General features: G+C 33.4%; 1 protein-coding gene across 1 annotated transcript in view; it reads right to left on the bottom strand.

The window, feature by feature from the left end:
- Positions 1-6,689: 6,689 nt before the first annotated feature.
- The window catches only part of LOC117101098 (nucleolar RNA helicase 2-like), a 30,890-nt gene continuing 18,608 nt past the window's right edge, over positions 6,690-18,971 (bottom strand). The window contains exons 5-14 of the mRNA XM_033240969.1: positions 18,601-18,728; positions 17,227-17,491; positions 16,743-16,897; positions 16,052-16,258; positions 15,778-15,882; positions 14,419-14,538; positions 14,088-14,161; positions 11,200-11,359; positions 8,495-8,674; positions 6,690-8,024 (exon numbers count right to left, since the gene is read on the bottom strand). Coding sequence (XP_033096860.1) covers positions 7,758-8,024; positions 8,495-8,674; positions 11,200-11,359; positions 14,088-14,161; positions 14,419-14,538; positions 15,778-15,882; positions 16,052-16,258; positions 16,743-16,897; positions 17,227-17,491; positions 18,601-18,728 — 1,661 coding nt within the window. The 3' untranslated portion in view covers positions 6,690-7,757. The remainder of the gene's footprint in view (positions 8,025-8,494; positions 8,675-11,199; positions 11,360-14,087; positions 14,162-14,418; positions 14,539-15,777; positions 15,883-16,051; positions 16,259-16,742; positions 16,898-17,226; positions 17,492-18,600; positions 18,729-18,971) is intronic.

Here is an 18,971-nt window from a genome sequence, read left to right on the forward strand (position 1 = left end):
TATATATATATTAATGCATAAGTGGTTAGGACTCTCAAGTTTGACTCCAATTTAATAATTGCTAGCTGCACCAATATGTAATATTACCATAGAGAGCTAAATATGTTCCAAATCATGTCAATCAATACATTTATTGGACTAAACTTATATCTACATGATATAGGTCCTAATGCTTTTGCATTAGTCGCTTGATAGTGCTTCCAACAATGACAAGACAATAATTAATTTACATGGACAAAACAACAGCAAGGAAAATATAAAGTACAGTAATCTTATGTTCATACCATTTATGAATATACCTTGGCATCTTAAGAACTGATGTGTGTATAGTTGCAATGACGCATAAAACAATGTAACATAATTATTCTGCTTGGCAATATTTGCTATATATTAATGACTTTATTAAGAAGGAAGGAAGGTTTTAAAAGGAAGATGTGGTCAAAATTTAAAATGTAGAATATTGAATCAAAAAAACTGAATAAAACAAATGAATAAAAAAAAATTAAACCCACAGAAAGAATACTGATAGATTAAATTCACTGCTAAAAAATTGTTCACAAATCATTTTCTCATCTGCATCAATCTATGTTCTGAAAAGTCAATATCTGTTAATTTAATTAATTTTAATTTTTATTTATTAGGTACAACACACTCAAAATGTAACAAAAGTTAGAAACTTCTTGAGTTTACATATCAAAAAATGCCTACCATACAAAAAACTGACACAAAATACTATACAATAAGAAATGTTAATAGGCCTACTGTAAAGTTAAGGTAACTAATTAAACAACAGTATTTCCAATTATATAAAAATATATATTATATTTTATTATTATCAAATATATATTATATAGATAATTGAAAAAAAATTACAGAAAATTGATTATTGATATATATTATACAAACATTATACAAAATAAACAATTCTTTCAAATTAATTTTTAAAAATTCAATTAATTTTCTTTGCGAATTTTCAGAAAATTACAAAAAACAGAATTACAAAATCAATTAATAAGGCCTAAAAATAGAAAATGCAAATGAAAAGTGAGTGGATTAAACAAAAAGCAATAAAGCACAATGATACAAATTTATTTAATAATTTTATAATATATTAAGAAGCACTGAGGTAGAAAAATATTTGGTCGTACAGCGTGGTACACTGTACTTGTTTGAGTTACGTAAAAAACATTTCTGGTTTGGGGTTTTCCGGAATACATTGTTGTATACAAGAACAATATGAACATTAAACATGAAGGCATTTCTGTCAATTAGTCATTCGTTTATTTATTTATTTGTTTATTTATTTAATCTTTTATTCATTTATATAATGTGGTTGGCGCATCGGTTGTAGGTTGGACTCTCAACTTTGAGGGGGGGGGGGTTCTAAACTCTGTGCAAGTCGCACAGTTGTCTCTCTCCACCCAAGAGTATAAGTTGGTACTTGGTAGCTTCAAACACAACCATGCGCTCATTACAGCTGCAACATTATGGGGCATGAGTGTTGTTCCATGTGCATCTACAATATGCGCTATATAAGTCGACAATTATTATTATTATTATTATTATTATTATTCTTATTATTATTATTATTATTATTATTATTATTATTATTATTATTATTATTATTATTATTATTATTATTATTATTATTAATTTATTCATTTGATTATTAAGAAGACACAACAATAATTGTTACTTAACCAATATCCTGAGGCGCGTGGAACGGAGAGAGTAGAGAAAACAGTAGAACTTATACATACTGTTTGTGGTGCTGAACTAATAATAATAATTCAAATAATAAAACATTAAATAGTTAAACCGTTATTAAATTTTTAATTATTGGTCATGTTGTAACTTCAGCCGTTGTCTTTCAAACCATTTAAATTATCGTAGCAAAAAGTATAAAAACTAACTTGTGTTTTTAATGAAAGTTAATCACTTGTAAATTATAAATGCTTGAAAATGTGTAGTTCAATGGTTTGATTGAATGTGTGTGGAATGGGAATTGAATATATGGCGTAGACCTATGTTTAAGAAAAAAATACAAAGTATAGGCCTATGTAGGCCTAAAAAAAAACAAAATGAATTGTAAAGGTAAAGGTTATTTATTTATATGCCCCTAAGTACATGAAATAAAGACAAAAGAATAAAATTTAACTAGATCTTTAACATAAACAAATTAATTATATTAAAACAGAAAAATGAAAAAATCATTTCTAAATAAATACAACAAATTCAAATGTTTTGTGAATTTTTTTTTCAATAAATGTGTTTAACATTTGTCATACAACCTGGAAAAACCTCAAAAATCAATTAAAACGTTTAAAAGAATGAAATAATTTATAAAATATTATTCTTGCACACAAGATAATTATATATTGGATCCAAATGAAATTATTTCAAAGTTTCTCAGAATGTATGTGCACAAAACAAAGACAAGAAACAAGGAAGGAGACGTTTTGAAAGCTAAATACTTAATTTCTGTATTTTAAAGGATGATTGACAACCTAAATAGTTGCCAGCACGAAATTTCATTTGATAAATTGTAAATAAAGACCATAATTTCGTAGTAAAAGAGATTAATAATAAGTTTAATTGATAATTGTTCTGAGTTTTATGAGAAACATCTACCAGGACCTGGTACACATTGTACAAGAACTTCTACTTAACTAATTTAAAAATTTATTATCTTCTCACGAAATTAAAAAAAAACTTTTAATTATTATAAACTATAGAGGGCAGCAAACAGACAAGAATTGCTTTACAATACAATAAATGGTCAAAGTCTAAAATGCACAAATAGTTGCCGATCTTCTTCCTTCCTCCTGTTTTGTTCCCATAATAGAATATTTCCTTAAACAGCTGTCAATCAGCTAGGTGCATGTGATCAAATTGACACATGTTCTCATCAAATTATGTTCTCTAGTTTGTGCTTTTTTTTTTCCCTCAAGGATAAACATTTGTGGGGTAGGGAGTTTCCAGGAGGCCAGCGTAGTCCAGAGATGAAGCTCCAGTTGTGATCCAGGGATTTTTTGGAACATAATAAAATTAAAAATAAGGGGGAAAATTGGTCCAAGTACATTTTTAAAAGCATATCTGATGGGACTTAAGCGTGGTTTCCATACAATCGCTACACGCTACCGCCGACAGCGTTTGGTGATGCTAATTGGTCAGTCGAATTGGGGAGGCTTCCCTGATTGCGATAGTGACTGCTATGCTACAACGATAAAACTGAAAACACTGTACCGACACTTTAACGGATTTTAAGGAAAACGGGCTTTCAGCTGTCAGCTACTGCTGGTGTCCCCTACTGTCTTTAGACTAGTGAACAGACACCTTAACAACCAGCTTCATTTCGCTACATGTAGTTTCCATCATCATAAAGACCGCATATAATTTTGAATAAACTATCTTCAAAACAATAGTTTGGAGAATAGTAATACAAAAAATGAAATGATTAGATGGCAATAATTTTGTGAAATATTAATGAACAATTTACGTTACGAGAATTTAATAATAATGAAAAAATAATATATATGATGCAGATTAAGAGAACAATCTTAAATTATTTAAATAGTAGCCTTGCCTTGGGTAGCCATTATGCTTTGTGGATTCGATTGTGCAGTACAGTATAGGGAAACACAAATCATTTCTAATGGCTATGGCAAGAGAAAATAAATACTATAATTAATTTTAGCTAATTATTTATTTGTTAGATCACTTAATATTCACTTCACACTTAAAAATTATGGTTACCATTTACACATAGGGTTTTAATGACAGAAATGGTTTTTCTAATTGTGTACAAAGAATGTTACATTTTATACAGTACAGTATTTGGCTTGAGTAGCTGATATAATGGTGGTGGTGCTGATAATCGCATATGGCAATATCAGCGCAAAAAACATCAACATCAAATTACATTATTACTTCCTCCAACCTCAGTCAGCTATTTAAAAAATTGCCACTCACAGTTCCTGGTAAGATTATCCAAATTTTGCTTATTAAACAAGAAATTATTGTATATACAACAATGTTGATGAGTATTGTTGGCAAACTGACTCCACAATTTGCAAGACGAATATTACCCACAATGTAAACAATATGAAGTTAAATGTTAATAGCACAGTTAGTGGAGTTCTGTGTAAAATATAATACTGTACACGGTAATTGCATCAGACCTGTGGATACTAGTTCAGGATATTTCAGAATAAATTGTCATTTTTATCCTTGCTAATCATTAAAATTTCCACAAGTGTTTCTGTTTGAGCGAACAAGTTTTACTGTCATAGCGCCACAGAACATTCCATTCTCCTGTGGATATTGGCACTATATAAATCCTTGATTGATTTAACTTATTTTTATTTGTAATATGATGTTCAAACACTATTGTCTTGCAAAGTAACACAAATGGTTCTATGGAATTGGACAGAACCTTGAATACCCCTGGTGATCTCCGAGAACCTGTGGCAGCCACAGCGCAACGCTGCACCTGGTACTGAATCGACCTTTCCACTACGCCACGCCCATTGGATATTGTTGCTAGGGTCCCACAAAATGGCATTGTAAAAACATTTGTGGGACTCCGACAACAAGTGTGTACGTGGGACATGTGCGTATTCCTGGCCTTGTTTTGATACGCCATTTGCTTGATTGTCACTCTAGAATGGTCAATTGGGTCCCGGCGGACAATCCAGCTACTCTTTTTCAAAGTATTGTGTTGCATAACATGCATGAGGTATGGTATACAAGACAGACGACCCAAAAAGATAGTGCACAAAAACTATAATTACAGTAGGGCCTACAACCTTTATTTTAAATGTGAGCAGCATCATGGAATAGAAAGAGATACACAAAGGTCACCATAGTTCAGCCAATACCATGGTTACCTCCAACCAGTTGCATTTTGAAGAATAAACTAAATGTATTAGTTCACGAAAAAAACTTTCTTCAACTTATAAAAGCCATGAATCCTGAAAATACTGAGAATTATTTAGTGTGTAATGCAATTAACTGCATAATTGAAGATGAAAGTGAAATTTTCTTCACTAGTATCAATGTTAATCTTTTGAGTAAAGTAGTTTTCAAGATTATTAAAAGCAATCAGTGAGTTTAATTTCAGAGTATTAACACAGAAAGTGAAATGGCTACTCAATTTATGATTTACTTAGATGAATTGACAAATGTAAACCAAATGTCTGAACTAAATTAAATTTTACATGTCAAGAAGGTTTATTAAATTAATATTTTCATGCATCATCATTAAACATTATTGAATTTAATCAAAGTGATAAACTTCACTTCATATATTGCTGGATATAATATACTTCCATTTACAATTTTGTTTTGTCTGGAATGTCAAGGGAAGGGCTGGTTTACAGCAATGTTTCCTTATTCACAGTATATAGAGGGCGCTATATAATTTCAATCTTTGAGATGCATTATTCTTTACCTGCAAAATATATACTGTACTGTTCAATAAAAACATTCAATACCGGCTTACTTGTATAGTTATTAACTTTCAAATTAATGCAATATTTTACTTTTCAATTGACAAAAACATAAATAATACTTTCTCTATTCTTTGCACAACCCCAAAATTATCTTGTAATCAATTCAAGGATTTTTGTCGTCTGCAAGTCAGTGAAAATGGAAGTTCTGATATCTGTGTCTGATAGGAAGTTGAAAAGTTATTTGATTCTTTTAAATAACGAATTCAACATTTTGATTGAATGCTTCAAGTTTTATAAGGTGTTATTACAGACAGTATATCTTACATGCATCATGGATTAGTGTTTGGGCAAGCAGTGGCTCCAGAATTTGCTGACAAGGGGTCCGACATGGCCAACCGAGGGGTCTGAAACAAGGGGCCGACTAGAGCCTCAGTTAAGTCCCGCAATAATAATCACTGGTAGGGTTCACAGGGCAAGTTTTTATGGCTTCATTTGTCATTATGGATTAGCTTTCAAAATAACTTAATTTGGATAGGTAAATTATTTTTTTTTACTTTTGATCCGATGACCTCGTCATGACATTGGACAAAAGGGGGTTGTAGGATTGTCCGACGAAGGGCAAAATTCTGGTTTGGACAATATAGTTTCTCTGTAATAAAGTATACAATACAGCCACATTCTTATGCCAATAACTCACTTTAAGTATTAGCGACAGTATGCTGGTTTAGAATGGCAAGCCTCATATAAATACACAAGGAATATCTTGACAACACTGCAGCGACAGTGTAGCGATTTTAAGGAAACCAGGTTTTACTAAAAAAAACTACAGGTTTGAAATACATGGTGTCGATGCCAAGTTGCAATGTTATTGAATACTCACAGATTTGAGCTTGTCTTTCGTATATTTATGATCCAATGCAGGGGCAGATCCAGATGTCCAAAAGGGGGGCCAAAAGTTGGGCTGACGCCCCCTCGAAATTGTTGTTTTTCTTTCTTTTTTTCACCTCCCAAAAAAGGGGGGGGGGCCTTAAATCTGCCTGTGCAATGGGTAAGATTTAATATTATTAAGGTAAAATTCCTAGGTCAGGGAATCAACATCATAAACATTGACATTTAAAGGTCAAAGGAGAATCTGACATAACTTTAGATGAGGACAGAATTGGTTCATGAGCAAAATAAAATAACTAAAGACCATTATTGCAGTCCACAGATAAAATAAAGACCAAAAACAATTTAAAATAGAGTTTTTTTTAGTTTATTAAGTCTCAGATAATTATATAAGGTACATTTTAATAAGCTTACATTGTAAATTATTATTAGGGCAAAAAATAGTAAAAACAAAAATGATATTGAAAGTCTTCATGCAAAATAGTTGACACTTCTCACGAAATGATCAATTTTATTATTTGAGAATGAAAGTTATTACAATCTCAATCAGTATAAAAAGTATTCAGAATATCTAAGTGAGGCTATTAGCGGTCCACTTGATAGGTAAGTCATGAATGCATGATACCATATATAACACTAATTGGTCCAATTATTTTAAAGGGATAAAGTTAGTTGCGAAGATATGGAAGTTCAATGACATGCCCATAGACAAAGGAAATTGTTTCATTTGAAACACATATACAGTGAAACCTAAATTTTACACACACAATGGAACCAAAAAGTGTACATAAATTGCAATATTCATAACTCAATACTGTAATAAATATAGTAAAAATGAGCTTTAAGAAATGTTTTTTTAAGTAGAGGTGAAGAGTAAAATTTCCACTTAAAAAAACTGAATTGATTAAATTCAACCCTTTGTCAGAATACTCTAATAATTATTTCAAATTTAAAGGTCCTGGGAATAAATTATATAAAATTCTCCCTTTAGAACAAATTTAAATTAATATCAACGATGAACTTACAGTCAACGCCACTGATACATACCTCAGTCACTTTAATGATGCTTTATAAATTTCCATAAAATAATAATTGAAGAGATTTGCATGTTATACAAATTGCGAATAATCCCCCGATTTGTAAAGCTACCCTGAATAAGATGTATGCATTCTACTGTAACAGTATCACTAACGATATTAATTTTTCACAAAAACTAGGAGAACATTGAATACTGACATTGTCATAAATTAACGAGTGTTGTCAGCGACAAGACTGGTAAATCGAGGATTCCTCAAAAGTTTGTAAAATTCATATTCCACTGTACTAAAAAGGATTGTATGCACACAAATTAAAATATATCGGATTTAAATTGAGAATTCACAGTAAAATTTTGTTTTATTTGGTTTTAAAAAGTATCTAGCCCTCTTTCCACCAGCCTGAAAAACGGCCACCACCACCGCGGAATCCTCTACCACCACCTCCTCGACTACCACGTCCCCTACCTCCTCCGCGACCCCCTCCACCGCCTCTGCTATATCCATTTTGTCTATAACCATATCCATTTCCACCCGAGTATCGGTTGTTACCATAGCCACCACGTGATTGGTAGGGATCACGCTCCTTTAGTGGCGGGAGTTCTGTAGCAATTTTCAATGTAATGTAATTATCATCTTGCCAGTTTTCCTATATGTATAGACAAGAACAAAGTTAATTCATATCATTTTTTTTGTTTTAAAGAACAGAGGACCATTAAGATATAAACTGTGGATACTTAATATAATATAATATAACCTAATATAATAAAAATAATTGTAAAGAGGTGGTTCCATTGAATAAACACAACTCTTGAATAAGTGTAGCAGAAACATGATTTTTTTTTTTTTACTGAGCGTCAGATATACTCTATTTTGCATGCAATCGAGTGTACATTTGTATTTAATTTCTTATGCATTAAATAATAATAATAATAGTAATTAAATAATAATATTGTTGCGACAAGTACAGTAAAATATGCCCTTGAGCAAATCCATTTTAGCACTACTAAATTTTGTAAGAAACACCATTCTATAATAAGTGCAAAAAGCCTTCAAAAGTGTCAGAAGTGTTGCAGCGCATATTGAAACATTGATGGTATATATAAAATCACAACACACCTTGATAAGCTTATTGAACTTGGAGGGAACATCAAAGACAGCATCATGTTGGTCGATACAAATGTTAACGCCTTTGACAGCTTCACGCACTTCGTATGGTAACTGACTTCCAAGCGTTTGATACACGTAGGAGGCGGTTCGCATTTCAGTATTTACATGCAGTTGATATGTCGTGAAACCCTACAAATATGAAAAGTTTCTATTTAGATACAGAGCAATGAACAACGTTCTACAAAAAAATATACGAATAATAGAAAACTTTTGATTTGCATGACAACATAACTGTAAAACGGAGATTCGTGCCTAACCACGTCCTAGAATCAGGGTGATGGGAGAGGTTACTTCTTAGTGACGTCTTTACGTTCTAGGTTCTACCGTCGTGGTTCATCAAAAGCTCCCTATTAAGCATAAACAGACCTAAACATGTTGTGTTGTGGTTTGGGTGAACCAAGATGGTATTTTTAGACTTAGAGGGGTGGGGTTGGGTTGGATTGGGTGTAAGTGTAAGTTGTTTTTAATATGAAAACACATCTGACTTGTGAAAAGACTAAACACACATTCCCACTACCTAATAAATAGCCCATCATGTAGTTCATGCAAAGTGCTTTTATCAACAGTAATCTTTAAGGAATGTCTTCTACTAACTTCCTCAGATTTTAAGAAACGCAAGTTCATAGGCTGTGTAGCATACATCCTGATGAAGAAAATGAAAGTGAAAACACAAGAATATAAGAGGCTTATAAATATTTATGAGAGACTATGTAGTATCAACAACATTACAGGTACATTGAAGTGGGTACTTAAATAATGAAAATAAAAATAATAATAATAGCACCAACATTCATAGCTAGACCGTTGCGAGGATTGAGAATTTTAGGCAGACAAATGCCAATCACACAATGCTCCTATCATTTAAACTTATAGGAATACATGCTTCATGTGTGTGTATATAAACCACCCACACCTAAATTTTTGAGCAAAATAAAAAAAGTAGGGTCGTAGATTTGGCCTACTGTACACAAAACTTGGGAGATAGTAGTAACTGCATTTAAAAATTATATGCATGCTGCATAAAACCTAGCATAACTTATTATCAACTTTAATGTTGTCATCACTTAAAATAGGTGTTTGAGTGTTAAATGTCAAGTCGAGGAATTGGCAGGCAGTCGTGAAAATGTGTTGGAATAACTTTCTCCTATGGGTCTAGGGTATGCTCCTCTGAGAAATGCGTTTTCCAAAATGCCAGGAAATGTTTTCTCCGTCACTTTGTGTAGGTTTTTTAAAACCAAAAATATATTGCAAATTTGCATCTTTTTCTGGATACAAAGTAAAATAGGCCATATTTGAGATTATAAAATACAAACTGTCATGCCTGTGCCCATGCTGTATGTTAATTGGTGTGCTGTATACTATAATTCTAACTGAATAGGCAGAGGTTTATTATCTCCAGTAGCCTAAAAGTTGTTTTGTGTTAATATTTTGCTTCAACCATGAATATATGACAAGCCTACACGGTAACAAAATTAGTAAAAATCCCAAGAGATTCTGCTACAATTTACGTCAATGTAGTCTAGTACACAAAAATACGACAAAAATCTAGTACGTCAAAAATGACGTTATGTCATTTTTAGTCTACACATCTCTATCTTTTAGGCCCCCGCTTCCCAAACTCTGGGACCCAAGTTTTGATTTCCCACACTAGCCGTGACCCATCTAATAATTTGATATGTACATTAAAATTATTAAAATCCCCGAAATATGACTAAAGAATAATGAATACTCGACATCAATATAACATTGATTTTTGCCTTCTTTTTATCAACAACAGACCCAAGAATTCGTAATAAAGGGGCCCGCCTATTTGGATCAGCCCTTGAATATCGCCCCTTTACACCAAAGTAGCAAAATGATACTTTTAATATTTGACTAGCCCAAAATCTTGAAAATATAGGATCGGTTTTTTTTGCAGAATATTTTTGATCTTCAAATAATATAGGCCTATTTGATAAAGTTAACCCAACCAAAATCAACCAACCAAAATCAACCAACCAAAATACACGCTTTTAGTTGCATTATTATTTGCATTTTCATAGGTTACACCCATTTCACATTTTTTTTTGTGGGAAAAAATGATATTCTTATAGGTCACATCATGCGACATTTACACAGTTTTGTTGTAGTAAGACATAAGATATTCATTGTGGGCATATGATAAAATATTGTTTAATGAGAATTCACCTAAAATACTGTTTTCAGGCCATCAGATCAGAGTTAAGACTTTACATTAACCACAAAATTAGCAGCACATGAATTGACAATTTGTTTTTAAAAGTTAGGTGACCCACTTTTGGGTAGCAACCCATAGTTTGCGAAGCGTGCTTTTAGGCAATCTAAAGTTTTTAAAATATATATGATCACTAAAGTTTGTTTAATTTAATTAAAAATCATTTTTTTCACACAATATTTTGTAGGTGTGTCATGGATTTCTTTAATTTAAGATGGCCTAAGTACATAAACATAGTGACTGATATTTAATACTGTTGCTAAATTTCCAAAAAATGACAGAGTAAAAGTTTGTGGTTGTGGGGACAAGGTGTATTTCTGGCCCTATTCCAATTGGTCAGTTCAGGTTGATTGACATTCCAGAAAGATCTATTGTCAATTTGTGTGGAAAGCAATAAAGCCACCATGAGTACATCACTTACCTCTTCAGAGTTCAGGAGTGATCTACAGGCAATGTCTGTTGCACCAGAGATGTGAGCCAAAGCCGCCGCAAGAACCAACTCAGCTTCTCTCTCCTCCAGCAGAGCCTTTGCAGCCGGTCTGAAGTGGTCTACAACATCTTCAGATATCTCATCTAAAAATCTGAAGTGCAAACAAGATCACAAATTATTGGTGATCCGCTTCTCGAGCGGATCGCCTCTTGTTATTGTCAGAGATCTTTTTTTTATTCTACCTTTTCTTCCATTTCTGTTCGCACGATATCTCAAAATTGCCACGAGCCATGCACAATCGTACTTCAACAAACATTTGGCTTGGTCTGGAATAGTCACGGTAAGCTTTTCAACGTGCTCAGTCATGCGTGACGTCATCTACGCGCAATTTTGCGATTTTACATTATCGATCATATCAGCCTAACAAATTGCCATTTCGAAATCGTATTAAGTGAGCATAAACTTTAGGTCAATGACGAATGTAATGTTCCCTAATTGTACGCGTGCGCTTCATAACGTGCGCGTATGTTTGCGTTAAAAAATTTTAAAATGCTCGAAATCACTTTTTGACTAAATTAGAGCATGTTACAGGTCATTTTGAGCATTTCAAAATTTTTTTTTATTTTCCACTACGCACATGCATTTTTACGCGCGCAGCACGTACGGAAGCTTGACATTACATTTTTTCACATAGTTTGGGTTCCTGACATTGACATCTTATGGCCAATAGCAATGCCGTACGCACGCATCAAACATAGTGATCTTTGCACGCGTTATACAGTGAAATTATGCTAAAATCAGGCCTATTTTTAAACAGTTATAGCTCCTTAGGATGAAAGGTGACCCCCATTTTTATTACATATTCTGAAAGCGCACAAGTTGTAAATACGATTTTATAGATCATAATGGCTGATCGGACATGGTGGTGTCATCATATTGCCATCTGAATTCAAAGAAATTGTATATTAGCTATGACGTCATTTTAAAAAATATTCATTTGAGCGTATCTCGCTTATCCTTGATCGATCGTCTTCCAACTTTGAGTATGTTATAGCTGAGACAATTCTCTTTTATATATATGACTTCTTTTAATTTTGATGTCATCATGGTAAAAAAAAATGTTTTTCTGCCCCCCACAACTTTCTTTCCTCAAAACTTTGATGAGCCCATATCATCTTAACCATTCGTCATTTCTGAATCATATTAAGTGAGCATAATCTTCAGGGTCAATTTCTTGTGCCATTACCGTCCACGAGCACGTCGTGTCGTGTGTGTACGGTAAAATTTGGGAATTCTCAATAACAATTTTCAGATAATTTAAATCACATTTCAGGTCATTTTCAGCATCCAAAACTTTCCATAATTTACGCACCGTACGCTCATTTCCACATGAACTGCACGTACTGAGATTTATTGGGAATTACGTTTTGTTACATGTTTTGGGTTCCTGGCACTGTATTCATAAACAGGGGCCACATTTTTCAATCTAGAATTCAGCTTAAATTCGTCTTAAGTACATTTTTTTACTTAAGTCAAATTTATCAATATTGCTTTAATAGCTAAAAAATTTCTAAAAATTAGAAAGATTGTATGTGGGCACCATCTAAGATGATTTTTAAGCCAAGATTTTGCTAAGATTGGGTAATAAATCAGCTTAAAATATTTATTAGGGACATCTTAATTTTTTTGACTTAAGACATTTGCTAAGCTGAGATTGGTAAATCCCGGGCCACGAGTAAACTTTTTGTGCCATTAACATGTGCACAGGCGTCAAGACATCCGCGTATGCACGCATAAATCTTTTCAAATGTTTAATATTACACTTTTTAAAAATCTAACTAGAACATATTTTAGGCCATTTTGAGCATTTAAAAACATTTCAACCCGCACCGCTCGCGCTTCCTGAGGATCGAAGTGCGGCGGATCACCAGACTCGTCCTCAGTGACGAGTTAAAATCTAGTTGTATACAGGATAATTCACATTATGACATTCACTACAGACACATTTGAGAATGTTGTGATGTTCGAGGATGGTGTCAAGCTATGGGAATAGCTTTGTACCGAAGGCCATCACTGGGTTTATGTTCCTCCATTATAATAACACAACTAAAAGCCATGAGAAATAGCTAATGTTGCCAAGAACTGGAGGTTGCAAAGTGTAACTTACTTAACTGTCATAATTTTAACTATCTCTTTTGTAATGCAAATTTGTACTCTTGGCTATTCTACTGTGATCCATATTTTAAACATATTTTTTGTTTGTGAAATTTGCATAAATAAATTATTTATTATTGCTGGGCTTATAAGCTTAGTTGTAATGGCAGTGCAGGAAACCTATTTCAAAAGAACTGATAGTAAATAATAAATTAGCGCAAGGGTTGAAGAAAGCGTTTGGTGCAGCAGTTGAGTATCGGACTCTCAACCTCGCAGTCAGAAGTTCAAAACCCTTATAATGGATGTTGCTTGTGTCCTTTGGCAAGACACTTTATCTGTGTTTGTCTCTCTCTCTACCCATGAGTATCAATGGGTACTGGCACATGCTGGGAAGGTAAACAGACTCGCTGAGAAGAGGGTGGCAATCCCCTCAAAGCGTTGCACAGTCTAACCCCAACGCCTAAGAAAGAGGGATGGGCATTCCGACTGGTCTTCCTTTACATATATACCTTTACTTGAGGAAAATTTTACTGCTATCATTTCAACCAAATAGTATGGTATATAAATGTAGGTAGGGTTACATTTTGCCAGAGAAAGCACAGATCTAAATCAGACTAGAGATTACATCAATGATAGCAAAATAGGATATTCTGTAAAGTTAATTTTTTATCGCAGAATATACTAAAATTGTTTAAATCGCTTTAATCTTCTAATTTACAACTTACTTTGTCACGTCACTTGCTGAAGACTTGATAATATCTTTCGGTTGAGGTGCACCAATACGCTTGAACTTTATTCCCTAAAAATCAATTCATCTCAAAATTTTGATTAAAAATTACAAACATTTCACAAGTTATAAAGATCAATAAATATTTCAATACACTGATAATAAATATTTAAAATATAAGTTCTTTACTAATATTTACTTCTACAACTTGATCCCAATGATGGTATTTTATTTCAGTTCTGTATACTTACAGTATGTATGAACTTAGAAGTTAAAGTCATGTGGAATATATGGGCTATAAATAAGCATCAACAATAAACAAAACTTACAGCTTTTTGTTCAACTTTTGCCAGCTCCCATTCTTCATTTGGTTTATAGAAACATACACAAATACCCTTTTTCTTTGCGCGACCAGTACGACCAGACCTATGTATATAGTCTTCTACATCCTATAAAACAAATAACTGCATCATAATTTGTAAATTTATATAAAAAGGGAAATATATAACAGGACTATATCAACATATAGTACAAGATATTCAACACTGCATGGATATGATTATGACATTGGGAATGATGTGGTATTACTGTCATATGATGCAACAAAGGTCACCACTATTATATTTTAATGTTCCTCCTTATTTTTATAGCCCAGATTTTAGAGTAGAGATGTGGTTTGGTGATTAAATGCCCACCTTCAAATTATACGGTATTGGATTCAATCCTGTAAAATATGTTATAATTTATCTCGACCAACAACCTAAAGGCGATAACATTTTGAATGTTTAGGGTCAAAGTCGAGGTCACAATAGACAATAAACTATTTTATATACATAATAAGTAATATAATTATGTGAAAACAGTTTGGTGTAGTGGTTCGAAGAGTGTTTTCCACACTACCGGCCACGAGTTTAAATCACATGACATCCCACACCTAGAAATATCAAAATGCATTTTTTTTTATTGGAAATTGTCCGTATTCCATGATGTATATTTGTTTGTTTTTTTTCATTACCTTTTTTTTCATTGTCCGTACTACTACACACAACATCTTATTCCTGGTCAAGCCGGTTAGGCATCAGCAGTGCACTGGATACATTTTTTAATTGGGACAAAATGCGTGGGAATTTATTCAGTAGAGACTTATGATGTGGGTGGAGGTATGCATTCTCAAAGTGCCCTCTAGTTAAGAATGTTGTTAGTTGTCCTTTTGTGTGTTTATATAATTTATATATTTTGTTCAGAGGGTCTTCAGAGACACTAGTCTCGCTGGTCTCTTTGTTGATTCTTGACCATGTAGTAAATGTTTGCTTTTTGGTATGTATTTTGTATTATTGTTATTTTCATCAATTATGGTCAATATATCTTAAAATTGAATAGAATACTCATATAGTCAGTCTTGTACATTAGCAAATGATTTCACTGTCTTGGTCAAAGTGATAAATATATTATAGTATTTACAAACCAGATGAGAAGCTCAAGGTAGCAATACATGATTCAGTAAGAATTGAGTGTCAAAAGGCATAAAAAGCTGTGCTTTGATAATGTTCATTGTTTTGTGCGTGTGTGTGTGTGTGTATTGAAGGCAGTGTGTATAAACTTGATAGCAGTTATTGTACAAAAATTAACTCAAATGTGCTTTAATGAACTGATTGATACAGTTGTTTACTTAGACATGTGACACTAACCTTTGGTGGATTACACTGTATCACAAGCTCAACTTCTGGAATATCAAGCCCTCTAGCTGCAACGTCTGTCGTCACCAAACACTTCACTTTACCTTCACGAAAACACTACAAAATGAACAAGTTGCATTCACATAACATGAAATTATCATTTAGAATCATAACATATCTAAAGAAACCATTTAAGGGGATCTACGAATGACCTTAAGTGCCTACAGATATAGATAAACCTTGGTTCACGAACATTAATTATGAGAGTTACTAAGAATTGTCTTACCCTGAGTGTGATCTCTCGCTGTTGTTGAGCTATGTCTCCATGTAACACCTGGGCTTCCTGCTTGATAACAGAATTGAAGGCCAGTTCATTTGCTTCTTTCTTGGTTTGGCAGAACACCATTGATCGTCCATGATGGCCACTGTATACCTTGATGACATCACTAATGGTTGCTGCCCTGTCTTTCCATCCACATTTAATGGCCATATGCTGCAAGTTGTCAAGACACTCAAAATCAATGCAATATTTACATAAACTATTCTACCAAATCAGAATGATTTTTAGGGTTAAAATTGATTGGTGGGGGTGCAAGTCAAGTGGCTGGGCAGTAAGGCAGGGGTTGCGCTAACTACAACCTTAACATCAGAACTGGTTCCAAGCCACTCCTTGCCCAGGGTACGTTTGGTAGAACAAAGTCTTCTGGGATAAGGGAGATCTAGGTTACACATCTGGCATGTGTGCACCTTAAAGAACAGATTGCATTTTTCAGAAGAGTAGGGGGTTGCCCTGATGCTATGGTTTACTTCAGCCCCTTCCATCGTGGTATGACGCGAACTAAGCACCTCTCTACAGTTGCTACAGCAGTCACAGACCACGCCCATATGCAATTCAGCACAATGACACTGCAAGTTAAGGGTTATTCTCCCACCTTAATACCTTACTTTACCTAATATATTTTGACATTGAAACTTACTTGGACTGTTGTTGCTGTTCGACGAGTGTCCCCTCCAATCAGATCAAATTGTTTTGTATTGGATTTCATGTACTTCTTTGCTGTATCATGGACCCATTTGGGAAGGGTAGCTGAGAACAACAGGGTCTGGGGACTACGCATCTCATCACCTGAATCTAAAATTAAAAGCATAATATACAACAATATAAATCATAGATTAGAAAGTGCGAGAAAACCATGGACGAAAAGCCCAACACAAAAAATGGGTACCTCTTCAGAAAAAAAAAAATGCAGTTAAGTACATAAAACCATTATAATATACATTAAATCCAACAGGCTTCAACTACAGTTCATAACTACATCCAAACAACACTTTAAAATACAGTTTCGAAATTTAACAATAATTTTGTAACTTTTCTTTCAAAAAATAAATGCACAGGTGCATTTATCAGAAATATTTCCACAGAATAAATAAATGTAATGATTAAAACCAACTACTATTCACCAAGTTTATATGCAGACATTAGAATCTCCTCTACTGGATCTGCAAATCCCATGTCCAACATCCGATCCACTTCATCCAGCACAACATGGTCCACTTGACTCAAGTTCAACGTCTTACGCCTAACGTAATCTAAAACTCTGCCTGGTGTACCGACAAGAACATCAATACCGTGGCGTATTGCGGTCTCCTGTGGCCAGTAAGCAGTTCCACCGTATATGCAAGTTACAGTCAAGGAGTTGTTGATTGCCTCAAAATCTTCAGAGACCTGAATATAGAGAAATTTTTCAGTACTAAAATTTAAAATTTAAAAAAATTTCCATTGACAAAAGCCTGCTATACTGTACTGTAAAGTGCTATATTTCTCTATTTTACACTTTCATAGGATATCTAAAGCCAATCATTTTCAATATCAGGGAGATCTATGACAAACATTTGATTTAATATAGAATGCACTAAAATAATTTATATTCAATCATTTAAAGCATACAATTAGCCAAAGATATTTGCTCATACTTTTAATATTTATTTTAACAATGTAAATCAATGAAACAAAATTATTTGGATTATTAGTCTTGTTCGCATTGGATTAATATTAACCAAGAATGTATTCAACTTTACTTGGGTAAATTATACTGGTGTTCACACTAGTATTTCTAATGCCGTAGGATATAACAAAACAATCACTAATTAACAAATAGATAAGAGTTTACATGTACATGGCCAGTTTATGCTGCATTCACATTGGATCTGAACTGAAATTCAGACCGCATTTCCGATGCCAGCACCCCTATACTTATACAGATCTGATTTTCTGATCTTTTTGTTTGGCTTTCCAGTCCAAAATATTCAGATTCAGTGTGTATGTAGCTTTAATCATACATATATTGAGTGTAAAGTTCAGCAATGTAGAGTCACATGCAGTCAGCAAATTTAACCGATTCCTGCTTTGTGCATTGGCCTTTTCTGTTGTTCACATTGTCAAATTTTCTTTGAATGCCCATATATAGTCATGATGTGCCTACAGTAGGTCATGATGTGATGTCATTATGACTAAATTTGGTCATATGTTTTTGTCAAATAAAATCTGGTAGTCTGGTGAGGGCACAATAACAATTCAACTACATTGTTGTGATGTTCGAGGATGGTGTCAAGTTACGGGGATAGCTTGGTACCGAAGGCCATCACTGGTTTTATGTTCCTCCATTATAATAACACAACTAAAAGCCATGAGAAATAGCCAATGTTGCCAAGAACTGGAGGATGAATTTCAAATACAGAAATAAGGTATTTATATACCATTGTCTCTCTGAATAGTTCTCACATAATGTAGAAAATATTTTATTTTAATTTATTACAAAGAGTATTTATACAGACCTGCTTGGCAAGCTCCCTAGTTGGAGCAAGGACCAACACCTTGGGAGGTCTTCCACTCTTCTTTGGAATATCTTTCAGCTTTTCAATGAGAGGAATTGCAAATGAAAATGTCTTTCCTGTTCCAGTACCTTCAATTATTGAAATAAAAAATAAAAAAATAAATAAACTATGTTAAAATGATTATTATAAATTAACAGCACACTCTGTATCTTGAATACTTTAAGTATGTAAGTTGCCATCTTTAGAAAATGGAACTTGAATAAAGTGATTAGACTTTGTTGTGATGTTCGAGGATGGTGTCAAGCTACGGGGATAGCTTAGTACCGAAGGCCATCACTGGGTTTATGTTCCTCCATTATAACAACACAACA

Source organism: Anneissia japonica, unplaced genomic scaffold (genome assembly GCF_011630105.1).
Source record: "Anneissia japonica isolate Jap-2015-1 unplaced genomic scaffold, ASM1163010v1 scaffold4054_len1135799_cov195, whole genome shotgun sequence".
In the NCBI taxonomy this organism is placed as follows: domain Eukaryota; kingdom Metazoa; phylum Echinodermata; class Crinoidea; order Comatulida; family Comatulidae; genus Anneissia; species Anneissia japonica.